Consider the following 11,819-nt stretch of genomic DNA (forward strand, 5'->3'; position numbering starts at 1 on the left):
TGATATATCTCTTTTGCCATCGAGTACGACTAGCAGATTAACAAACCAGTATTGGAACTACTTTTAGAACTGACCGAAACACTGAATTCTCTAAGACTAGGCAACACAAGGCCAGCCTGCGAGCCAATCCAGCATCTGCTCAAAGCCTAACTACCCTCTGCAGAGATCCAAACCGAAATGCCAACAAAAGGAATACAGCAAAAACCAAATAGACCAGTCCAAAATGCATATATCTTTCGATTATCCCCGATCCGTGCAACCAATACACTCCCTAGTATTTGAGAACCAATGGTTGATACCGCACTCCATTCTATTTGTTTTAAATCTCAGCCAATTACATGCCTTTCTTTTCGTAGCTTCTACTATTTGTTAATTTGTAATTCCTTGTGTCGAGGCAGGTTGTTACTCGAACACAAGGTGTGTCGAAGTGTGTAACAGTTTGTTACACAAAAGTTTGTTTTAAATTTAGATAGATTTGATTTAGATTTAAAATAGATTATATTTGATTTAGTTCCAAAATAGGTATTTTGGGCTTTTATAGTTTTGGGCTTTGACTTAGGGAGAAGGCTAACCTAAATCTATAAATAGGGAGTAACCCTCATTATTTGTAATCAAGTCAATAACTTGTATTCACAGAAGTTGCAGTTGCAAGTGAATAACAGAATTTCCACAGTTTGTGGGCAGAGAGAAACTCTGCAGAAAATACTTTCTTCTTCTCTTTAATTTCCGCAAACCCAATCCTACTTTTTTTCTTATTTTTCTTCATTGTCATCTTTAACGATAAGGAATTACTCAAAGGTTTGAGAGTCTAATTCCAACATCTGGTATCAGAGCTCCGGTTAATCGATTCAAGGCAAGAAGAATGGCGATGGCAATGAATCATCCGAATGGGCATTTTCCAGCAACACTACCAATTCTGAAAGGAGATAACTATGAGAATTGGTGCAAGCAGATGAAGGTTGTATTCTGTTGTCAAGATCTTTGGGATCTTGTAAAAGAATGGGTAGAACCGCTTGCAGAAGGTGCGAAGGAGGAAGAAAAGGCTGCTTATAAAGAATTGAAGAAGAAAGATTATAAAGCTCTCTTTATAATCCATCAATGTCTGAGTCCAGATAATTTTGAAAAGGTTAGTGATATAGAATCTTCAAAAGAAGCTTGGGAGATTCTTGAAAAATCTTTTGGAGGTGCAGAAAAGGTGAAAGAGGTGAGGTTACAAACTCACAAGAGAACATATGAATTGCTTCAGATGGAAGATAACGAAAGCATAACTGATATCTTCACTAGGGTTACGAAACTAGTGAATCAAATCAAGATATGTGGAGAAGTATTAACAACAAGAGTTGTTGTCTCAAAGATTTTGAGATCTTTGGCCCCTAAGTTCGACCTTATTGTGGTAGCCATAGAAGAGTCGAAGGACTTGTCGAAATTGACAAAAGAAGAGCTTCAAGGGACGCTTGAATCTTATGAACAAAGAATGGCTGAAAGAGCTGCGGGCAAGTCGAAGAGCGATGTGGCTCTGCAGGCTCAGTCAGCAAACGAAAAGAAAGGCAAAGGAAGCTGGACTGGAAATAAAGGTAGAGGTGGCTACAACAATTCGACTGGTCAAAATCAGCAAGAAGGAAATTGGTCGAATCAAAGAAAGCCCTCTTACCAAGGCAACCAAAGAGGTGGTGCTGCAGGTAGAGGAAGAGGTGGTGGTCGAAAGCCTGACAAGAGTCACATTCAATGTTTCAACTGTCAGAAGTATGGTCACTATTCGACAGTTTGTCCAGAAAAGAATAAAAGTCAAGAAAGTGATGTAAAGCTTGCAAAACAAGAAGAAGAAGAGATGTTGTTGATGGTCACAACAAAAGATGAAGATAAATTCAAGGACCAATGGTACTTGGATTCAGGATGCTCATCACACATGTCTGGAAGAAAAGATTGGTTTATCAACATAAGACCCTCGATAAAAAATATGGTGAAATTTGCAAATGACAATACTCTAGCAGCTGAAGGTATTGGTGATGTAATGATTACGAGGAAAGATGGAAAGAGGTCAGTAATTTCCAATGTGTTGTACATACCAGGCATGAAGAGCAACTTACTCAGCATTGGGCAGTTGGTCGAAAAGAACTACAAGGTTTCGATCGAAGATAAGATGATGAGAGTTGTCGACGCAAGTGGGAGGTTAATCTTGAAGGCTCCTATGTCACAAAATAGAACCTTCAAGATCGAACCCAATGTGATGGAGCACGAGTGCCTTGCAACTGCAGCTAGCAGAGATGAATGGATATGGCACTATCGACTAGGCCATCTCAACTTCAATGACATCAGAGAGTTGAAAAGAAAGAATATGGTTTCAGGACTGCCAGAAATCGACATTCCAAACGAGGTATGTGAGGAATGTGTGCAGGCGAAGCAGCACAAGAATAACTTCAGCAAGGATGCAGGAAGCAAGTCAAAGGCAATCCTTGATGTCATATACTCTGATGTATGTGGTCCTATCCAGGTGGATTCGAATGGAGGTAACAAATACTTTGTTACATTCATAGATGATTTCAGTCGAAAACTATGGACTTACCTGATCAAGAAGAAAAGTGAAGTGATCGAGGTATTTGTCAAGTTCAAATCTATGGTCGAAAGACAAAGTGGTCGAAAGCTCAAGGTTTTGAGAACTGGCGGTGGTGGAGAATATGTGTCGAAAGACTTCGACATGTTATGTGAGAAAGAAGGGATTGTGCATGAGGTGGTGCCACCCTACACTCCACAGCAGAATGGAACTGCAGAAAGGAAGAATCGAACCATCATGAATATGGTAAGAAGTATGTTAAAAGGCAAGCATTTACCTAAAGAATTTTGGGGAGAAGCAGTGTCGACTGCAACATACATTCTAAATAGATGTCCGACAAAGAAACTAGAAGGAATTACTCCAGAAGAATGTTGGTCTGGTGTGAAGCCTAGCTTGAGCCATCTGAAGGTATTTGGATCTATAGCACATAGACATGTGCCAGATTAGTTGAGAAGAAAACTTGATGACAAGTCGAGTCAAATGATACTTATAGGATATCATTCGACTGGAGGATACAAGTTGTTCGACCCAGTGAACAAGCAAGTAGTGATCAGCAGGGACGTGATCATAGATGAGCTTAAAGAATGGGATTGGACTGAAAATGTCAAGAAGGATTCAGTGAGAATTCTTTATGACGAACCAGCTACTGAAGTCGAAAGAGAAGAAGTTCAACAAGAAGAAGTCAGAGGTGATGCAGGCTCAGGCAGACCTCAGAGAACAAGACACATGCCTGCAAGGTTGCAAGAATGTGTGATTACATCAGATGATGTAGTCAATGATGAAGGTGAGCTGGTACATTACGCTTTCTACGCATATGTCGAACCTGTCAATGCAACTGAGGCATTGAAGGATTCGAAGTGGGTGAAAGCTATGAATGAAGAATTGAAGTCCATCGAAGACAACAATACTTGGTCACTTGTCGAATTGCCTCAAGGCAAGAAGGCAATTGATGTGAAGTGGGTATACAAGGTGAAGTGTAATCCCAAAGGTGAAGTGACTCGATACAAGGCAAGGCTTGTGGCAAAAGGATTTCTTCAGAAGGAAGGAATTGACTTCGACGAGGTCTTTGCACCTGTTGCCATGATTGAAACGATCAGGTTGGTTGTTGGTCTGGCGAACATGAACAATTGGCACATGTGTCAGATGGACGTTAAATGTGCATTCCTGAATGGACCCTTGGACAAAGAAGTCTATGTTGCACAACCAGTTGGGTTTGTGAAACATGGAGAAGAGAGAAAAGTGTACAGACTGCATAAAGCACTGTACGGGCTGAAGCAAGCTCCAAGAGCTTGGAATAAGAAGATCGACAGCTTCCTAAGGGAGAAAGAATTTGTGAAGTGCACAACTGAACATGGGGTATATGTAAGAAGAAGCAAGAGTGAATTGCTTATACTATGTCTCTATGTCGATGACTTGTTGATAACAGGTAGCTGCAAGAAAGAGATCGAAGGCTTTAAAGGTGATCTCAGCAAGGAATTTGAAATGTCAGATTTGGGCGAAATTTCATACTTCCTTGGCATCGAATTCTACAAGAGTAGTAGAGGCTTGATGATGCATCAAAGAAGATATGCAAGTGAAATTCTCAAGAGATTTGAGATGGAAGAATGCAATTCGACTTCGACACCTGCTGAAACAAGATTGCAACTGTCGAAGAACCCAGATGAAGAGGATGTCGACCCAACCCAATACAGAAGACTTATTGGATCATTGAGATACCTTTGTCACACAAGACCTGACTTAGCATACAGTGTAGGTATGATAAGTAGATTCATGCAGAAGCCAAAGGTATCGCACCTAGCAGCGACGAAGAGGATACTGAGGTATCTGAAAGGAACTCTCGACTATGGCATTCTGTTTCCTGTAGCTGATAAGGGAAAAGAATGCAAATTAATGGGTTACACCGACTCGAGTTGGTGTAGTGATGCTGAGGATCGAAAATCCACAGCAGGATATGTGTTTATGCTAGGTGGTGCACCAGTTGCTTGGAGTTCGAGAAAGGAACCAGTAGTGGCACTATCATCGTGCGAAGCAGAGTACATAGCTGCTTCTCTTTGTGCATGTCAAGCAACATGGATGGTGAACTTGGTCGAAGAGATAACAGGTAAAGATCATGGAGCAATTACCATGAAGATCGACAACATGTCAGCTATCAATCTGGCGAAGAACCCGATAGCACATGGTCGAAGCAAGCACATCGAAATGAGGTTCCATTATCTTCGAGAGCAGGTAGCTAAAGGGAAGATGAATTTGGAACACTGCAGAACTGAGAATCAGATTGCAGATATCATGACGAAGGGAGTGCTGGTCGAAATATTCAGAAGACTAAGAGCTATGATGAATGTGGATAGCTTAGACACAATGAATTAGGTGGTGTGTTAATTTGTAATTCCTTGTGTCGAGGCAGGTTGTTACTCGAACACAAGTTGTGTCGAAGTGTGTAACAGTTTGTTACAAAAAAGTTTGTTTTAAATTTAGATAGATTTGATTTTGATTTAAAATAGATTATATTTGATTTACTTCCAAAATAGGTATTTTGGGCTTTTATAGTTTTGGGCTTTGGCTTAGGGAGAAGGCTAACCTAAATCTATAAATAGGGAGTAACCCTCATTATTTGTAATCAAGTCAATAACTTGTATTCACAGAAGTTGCAGTTACAAGTGAATAACAGAATTTCCACAATTTGTGGGCAGAGAGAAACTCTGCAGAAAATACTTTCTTCTTCTCTTTAATTTCCGCAAACCCAATCCTACTTTTGTTCTTATTTTTCTTCATTGTCATCTTTAACGATAAGAAATTACTCAAAGGTTTGAGAGTCTAATTCCAACACTATTTGTTCGACATTGATGGTTTAGTAAATTTACACTAATCATTCTTTCGGTGTTTTAACACCATTTTGAATAAGGTTGAAATCTCCAGCGTGTTGCTAGGATGTCATGATCTTGTTGAGACTTGATTTTTCATAGGTTCATATTTATTTAATGATGCATTTGTAATGGACAAACTAATGTCTTTATAAAAAATTACAATAACTTTTTAATTACTCTTGTAGTGTTTTAACTCTACTCAGATTAAGGTTGACACCTCCTTCATTCTACCTAGAATTGAGACTTGATAATTGGTAGGTTCAAGCTTATTTAATGAAACATTTTTATACATTAATGTTCAACCTTGTTGAAACTTGACAGAGTAACCCGTCCAACCTACAAATCGGACCCGAACCGCCCGAAATAATGTTCAATTTGCAGTTTGGGCCCGAATCCGCACGAATGTTTGGCCCTACGGAGAGTTTCTAGGATATGCTTTCACTCCAGAAACATATGTTGCCTCTATAGATGCAGACGCTGTTTCAGCAAAGTCTTTCCATGAATCAGTGGATAATATAACAAAATCTGCCAGTTTTCCAATAGATAAGGATCCGAGAGCATTGTCGATGAAGCTCGCACGCGCAGCAGAAATTGTATACCTGTAAGGGTGATCAATTTGAGAATCTAAGAAACATGCAAGAATAATAAGAAAATTGAAATCTAGTCTATTAAGAATCAAGGGTTTTGAAACATTTAAATTTCCATTTCGTATCGTTAGGATTTTATTATTATACTAAAAAGCTTTGATGTTGATATCTGAGAAGTCAGTTCGGTTGGTAATTATGCAGGGACATCTGATTGTTGAGGCGCCGGTTTGAACCAGTTTCACGTCGTCAATGCAGATAAAAGACAAGATATAAACAAACAATGTAACATTAGAACAAAATTCATTGCTTACCCCTTTATTGCCTCTTCTAATGAAATGCATTCTGATGGAATCCATGCATCTTTCCAATTGGGAGGTTTTCTTTTCATTGCTGAATTTATGCCACTCAAGGGATTCATGTCTGCTACCTAGTAAGTAGAAACATAATGATTAGTTAAGTACAACTTCATAATTTCAGTTTTTCTATGGCAGAAACCAGATATCCTCTACAGAAAAAGGCTTTCGGTCCTAATACTTACTGGCCAATCAGAACCAAGTGCAACTAGTGCATTGGAATCTAAGAGTGACTTGAATAAATATGTTTCCCTTTCAGCCCTATCTTTGCCAAGCTTTTTCGGAACAAAGTCGGCATCATCCAGTAAGTGATCTGGCTGATGATGAATAGAAACAAGAAACTATTACAAAGTTTGTAAAGAACATGGTTTAAAGATAACAATTTGATGAAGATATGGTCCATATCAACAAGTTCACGGAAACAGCGATAATGGTAATAAAAAGAAACCTGCACAGAAGCAATAACTCCTTCTTTGCCAAATCTTTGTGGACTACCAGGTGCCAAGTGTTGAGCATGCTCGATCTGAAAGCGGAGTCTCAGTTGGTCAAAATGATTATAGTAAAAGAAATACTCCCACGGTAGAATGTGATAATAAATATTTGATAGTACAATAGCTATGAAACAGAGACTCTAACACGGACACTGAGACACGGACATTCTGACACTGATAATATCAAAAACACAGGACACTGAAGGTTTCTCAAATTTTAGCGAAAGAGATACCCTGAATCTTCGATCTCTAATTCCGTTTGTAGAAGCAACTGAGCTATGTAAATCCAAGATCAAGTCATTCGCCTTGTCTCCTATAGCATGAATTGCAATCTGAAATATATCAATAGTCAGAAAGACAATAACTAAAATTGCATCTGATTCCATCACAGGTTTGTTGTAGCAGTAGAATAAAGTACCTGAAGACCAGATAAATCTGACTCCAAAGTCATGTTGAGAAGAGTATCAAGTTCTGCCAGTTGTAAACCATAGTTGTCCGGCTCGTCTTCATACGGCTACAAAATTTGAAAAACAAAAGTAATCACTTCATAAGCCATGAAGCATGGACACAGTCAAAAACATATGACACCGACACTGCGATATATTCATATCGTACAATGAATCAAAGCTTCTTAAATCACATGAAGTACATTTAGATTTTAGTTCGTCAGCGGATATTGAATGTGAAAAATTTTGAAAAGCTGGTCTCACCTCATAAAACAATGCACTATTGGAACCCAAAGAACCATCAGAAAAAGCTTTGACACCGCCGAAATACACCCATTGACTTAAGGCACGGCCCATTTTATTAACCAGATCCTAAGGAGGAATAAGAAAAAGCTATTCAGAATTCAGATACATAAAAATTGGCAAGTAATGGAAATGTCATAATGCATAAAATTTCTTGAAAAAAAAAAGCATTTGTTCGTTAATACCGCTAACCGTGGCCATGTCTCCATTGGAAAAAACAAACATACTCTAACTTTCATTTTCGACATAGCATCAGTCCATTGATAAACATCTGTACAATTCACACAAAACACAAACATTCATCTTAAGCAAAGATTGAGGCTTTATACGACTGAGTAAATAGTTGGAATAGCATTAGAGCTCGAACTAGATCACTAAACCTGTAAAATCCTCCCAAGGAAGTTCTGCGGAAACCCCTGGAAAATATCTTCCCATATCAACAACAGTTGTCACACCGTTTGTCAAAGCTAGATTGCTTGCTTTTTGCAAAGCTTCCCTCCTGTCATCTATCGTACGCTCGGGAATTCGGGAGACTACTAACGTCATTGCAGAATCAACTAGCAATCCAGTAGGTTCTGCATGAAATAAACAACCCAACACAACAATTAGTAAAAAAATCTTCACACTGTCAGTACATATGAATTAAATTTGTCGCAGATTAAACCATGCATAAGAATAATAAATTACTACCTCCATCGGCACTCCTCACTATAGTTCCTCCTTTTGGACTCTCGGTTGAGTTTGTAATGCCAGCCAGCCTTAGCGTCACTGAATTAGCCCATCCCATATGCCCGTCCATTCTCGATAGCCAAACCTGCTTGCAAACTTCAACTTAGATTCATGTCCTGTGTACGATGAACTTGTTCAAATCAAAGTTAACATTGTATTCCTTACGGGATTATTAGGAGTAATGTCATCAATCCAATAGGCAGCAGGCAAATCTCCTCCCCATTGATCATTGTTCCATCCACCGCCCAAAATCCAGGAACCGGGTTTCGCACCTAACATTACCCGTGTAAATAAGTATAGGTATCAAAGACATGATTCGTGACAAATCAAAATTAAACTTTAATATCGTAATTCGTCGTCTTGTTTCTTTGCATCAATGGTGCATCAAAGAAGTAAATAAGCAAGCAAGAGCTCGAGTTTTACTTTCAGCTGCTGCTTTGATTCTTCTAATAACTTCTTCCTTCTTATTCACGCCTCTCAGTCCCACCTGCATCATCTGCATCCATGACTATAATTAAAAAGAAAGCAAACGAGACAAGTTCGCAAGAATCTCGGAGAGAAGAAAACTTATGAGGTTGTATCTACAACACCTGTAGGCCACCAGCAATGAAATGAACATGTGAATCGATAAATCCAGGAAGCACGACTTTCCCTTCAAGATCGAGCACTTGAGTTCCATGACCTGCTACTTCCTATACAGAGTTTGTTAGAAATCAGATGGTATCATAGCTCCAAATCATACTTAGAAGAGAGATAGAAAGTCTACTGATACATATGAAGCTTCATTATATGAAAATGTAATAAATTTATCGAAAACTGATCATGGAAATGAGTAATTCGAACTCGGTTAAACCAGCCACAATTGAACATAGGTTCAATCAGTTCAACCAAACTACAGTTTAGCCCGGATTAAACCAACCGACAAACTGGCTGCTTCTCGATTCAATCGGTTGAATTAGCGGGTTTGGTTTTGTTTTTAAAATATTGAATTGGATACAATGTGGAAGATTAACCCATGGTTATAAATTACGGTCTGTAACCGCAATTTCAATTTCGGAATATTACTAATGCAGTAGTCTCTGCAACCACATCGGAGTGCAATTTCGGTGTAATTTGACATCAAGCATGTGGCCACATTAGGAACTGCATCAGACAATTTCACTCATGTTTCTTTTTCATTAAAACTCAAAACTTCAGAACCCTCAAAACTCAATTTATGTAATAATGAAAAATCATTACATTAAGAATTTTTTTAACTGTATAAAACACCTCTTAATCAAAATTCATATCGCAACAGCCGCAATGGGCATCGCACAAACTACAACAGAAACACCTGCAAACCCAACTACATCCACGAACACAATTTAAAACCATAACCATCTAACTACTTATTAACAACAACTACCTAATTCCTACCTAAGGGAGTTCTAACTAATTCACTACTTATTCAACAAATTTCCATATTTGTAAGAAACACTTTAGCAGCCACACCTCTGGAAAAAAAATTGTGGTTGTGTTATTATTAGTATTGGTGTCCGAAATCAACAACAACACTTGTTATTATATTTAATTTATTCATTGTATCAAATTATTATGGCGTCAACTTCTGTGTCGTGTCAGTGTCATGTTTCCGATATCCGTGCTCATAGGTAAGAAATAAGAAAAATGAAATGAACCTGGACAAAAGAGTTGTTCCCAATACGAAGAACCCTTCCATTAGCCACGGCCATGGACGGTGCAAACGGGAGAGATTCATCACTTGTGAATATCACCCCATTTATTATTATCAAATCAGCCTTTAATTGAATACTAGACGGTTGAAGATTCTTCCATGGAAGAAAATCTGCAAAACCCAGAAAAGGATTTTAATTCATTCATTTATGCATGCAAAAGTGACATGTTTGTAAGAGAGAGGTTGTGCTGTACTGTTCTTACTTAATGCGGGGTGGAGAAGATGAAGAGAAGCGATGAGTATGGCTACAAGTAGAGAGATCGGAGCGGATAAGACTGTGAGAAAGTTCATTTGGATGAAGAAATAGTTTAGAGTAATGAATTCTAGCAGAAACGTTTGGAAGTTATCAGAAGGAAGCACGAGAGAGAGAGAGAGAGAGAGAGAGAGAGAGAGAGAGAGAACGATCAACTTGGCTTTATTTTAATTTGACATGGCTTTTTGATATTTTTAAGCTATGCTGATGTGGTAACACGTAGATTTTTACTTCAATCCTAATTTGTTTCTATACACTAATTTTCAACTTTTGATTTGTGAACCCTAAATTTTCAAATTGAGGAGATTGGTTTGATGTGATAGGAATGATGAAGCTACAACACCCTAAATTTTCAAATTGAGGAGATTGGTTTGATGTGATAGGAATGACGAAGCTACAACATGAACTTTTGATGACTCATCAATACTCGATGAACACTCTGGTTGTTATAGTCGGACGGATCACATGTGATTCATCCTCAATCTTTATTACATTTGAATATATTTTTTATAAAATAAGACGGTTCCATTATGCACGTTTAAGTATTACTGATTTGTTTCTCATTATATTTCTTTAGATTAATTATGGTAAGGATAAGAGGCTTCAGTGTGTGTTACACCATGGGGAGATTTACTGAGTTTAAGAAGTTAGGTTATAGTGGCCTCGAGTGTGTTTGGGATTGTGATCTGGATTATTAGTTCTACTTTGAAGTGTTTGATAGTTTAAAGGATTTAGGATACCCAACTATGGGAGCATTTATCTTACCACCCCCAAAATTATATTTGACACCCCCCCCCCCCCCCCGCCACCCCAATTGTTCTTAATATTGAAAATACCCCTTATCAAAAAGAATAACTTTTCCGAACAAAATTTCCAATACATGTTGAAAATTTCAGTAAGTTACAATTTTTTTCGACAATTTCAAAATCTACCATTCTGTACCGAAAATTTAGTTAAAAGGTGAAATTTCCGATAGTGTATTGAGTAAATTTAACAATCATGATTTTTCGGATAATTTTGTAGGGTTGTGATTTCACCGACAATTTTGTGTGGTCTAGAATGAACCCAAAGTTGTATAAATAGGGGCATATGTTATAGAGAAAGACATCTAAAAAATGCATCTTCCTTAATTTTTGATTAAGGCATAAATGTATTTCAACGGAGACAATCCTCCTTGTTAAGTTCAAGTTTTCGAATGGCGTCTCATCTCTCGCCAACTTGACAGATAAGTTGAATAAATTGGTGTCTGATATTGATATCAGAAGGATAGAAAAGATAGAGTTTCATGAAGATTGGATTGATAGTAATTGAATGGTGAAATACAACATGATTGAGTTGAAGACCGATGAAGATGTGAAGGCCATGTGGAAATCATTTCGCCGTAGAATAACTAAGAGGACGATCTAGTTTGATGCGTGAATTTCAAGATATATCGACGACATAATCAAGATGATGAAAGATCCAGAATCATCTGGTAGTACCTAGGTTTTCATGTTTAGTTATTTTTAAT

General features: G+C 38.0%; 1 protein-coding gene across 2 annotated transcripts; it reads right to left on the minus strand.

Annotated features, from left to right (window-relative positions):
* Positions 1-5,556: 5,556 nt before the first annotated feature.
* On the minus strand, positions 5,557-10,458 carry LOC131642243 (protein LONG AFTER FAR-RED 3-like). Of its 2 annotated transcripts, XM_058912515.1 has the most exons (15): positions 10,260-10,454; positions 10,001-10,167; positions 8,915-9,016; positions 8,748-8,820; positions 8,490-8,596; positions 8,286-8,409; positions 7,976-8,170; positions 7,781-7,866; positions 7,557-7,664; positions 7,265-7,360; positions 7,080-7,178; positions 6,804-6,878; positions 6,541-6,672; positions 6,314-6,429; positions 5,557-6,014 (listed from the first exon to the last, which is right to left on the minus strand). In XM_058912515.1, the coding sequence occupies exons 1-15, from the start codon at positions 10,345-10,347 to the stop codon at positions 5,828-5,830; spliced, it is 1,755 nt and encodes a 584-aa protein (XP_058768498.1). In that variant the 5' UTR covers positions 10,348-10,454; the 3' UTR covers positions 5,557-5,827. The 2 variants fall into 2 exon arrangements, with proteins under 2 accessions (XP_058768498.1, XP_058768499.1); XM_058912516.1 differs by lacking the exon at positions 5,557-6,014 and having other exon boundaries at positions 6,541-6,668; positions 10,260-10,458.
* Between the last annotated feature and the right edge of the window lie 1,361 nt (positions 10,459-11,819).

This window comes from Vicia villosa, unplaced genomic scaffold, assembly GCF_029867415.1.
Source record: "Vicia villosa cultivar HV-30 ecotype Madison, WI unplaced genomic scaffold, Vvil1.0 ctg.004691F_1_1, whole genome shotgun sequence".
In the NCBI taxonomy this organism is placed as follows: Eukaryota; Viridiplantae; Streptophyta; class Magnoliopsida; order Fabales; family Fabaceae; genus Vicia; species Vicia villosa.

Excerpts from the sequence above, each read along its gene's own strand:
- LOC131642243 (XM_058912515.1), bottom strand. The coding sequence starts at position 10,347 with ATGAACTTTCTCACAGTCTTATCCGCTCCGATCTCTCTACTTGTAGCC. Across the intron at positions 10,168-10,259 it reads TCTTCTCCACCCCGCATTAA|ATTTTCTTCCATGGAAGAAT; the intron begins GTAAGAACAGTA and ends TGGGTTTTGCAG. Across the intron at positions 7,867-7,975 it reads TCCTTGGGAGGATTTTACAG|ATGTTTATCAATGGACTGAT; the intron begins GTTTAGTGATCT and ends TGAATTGTACAG.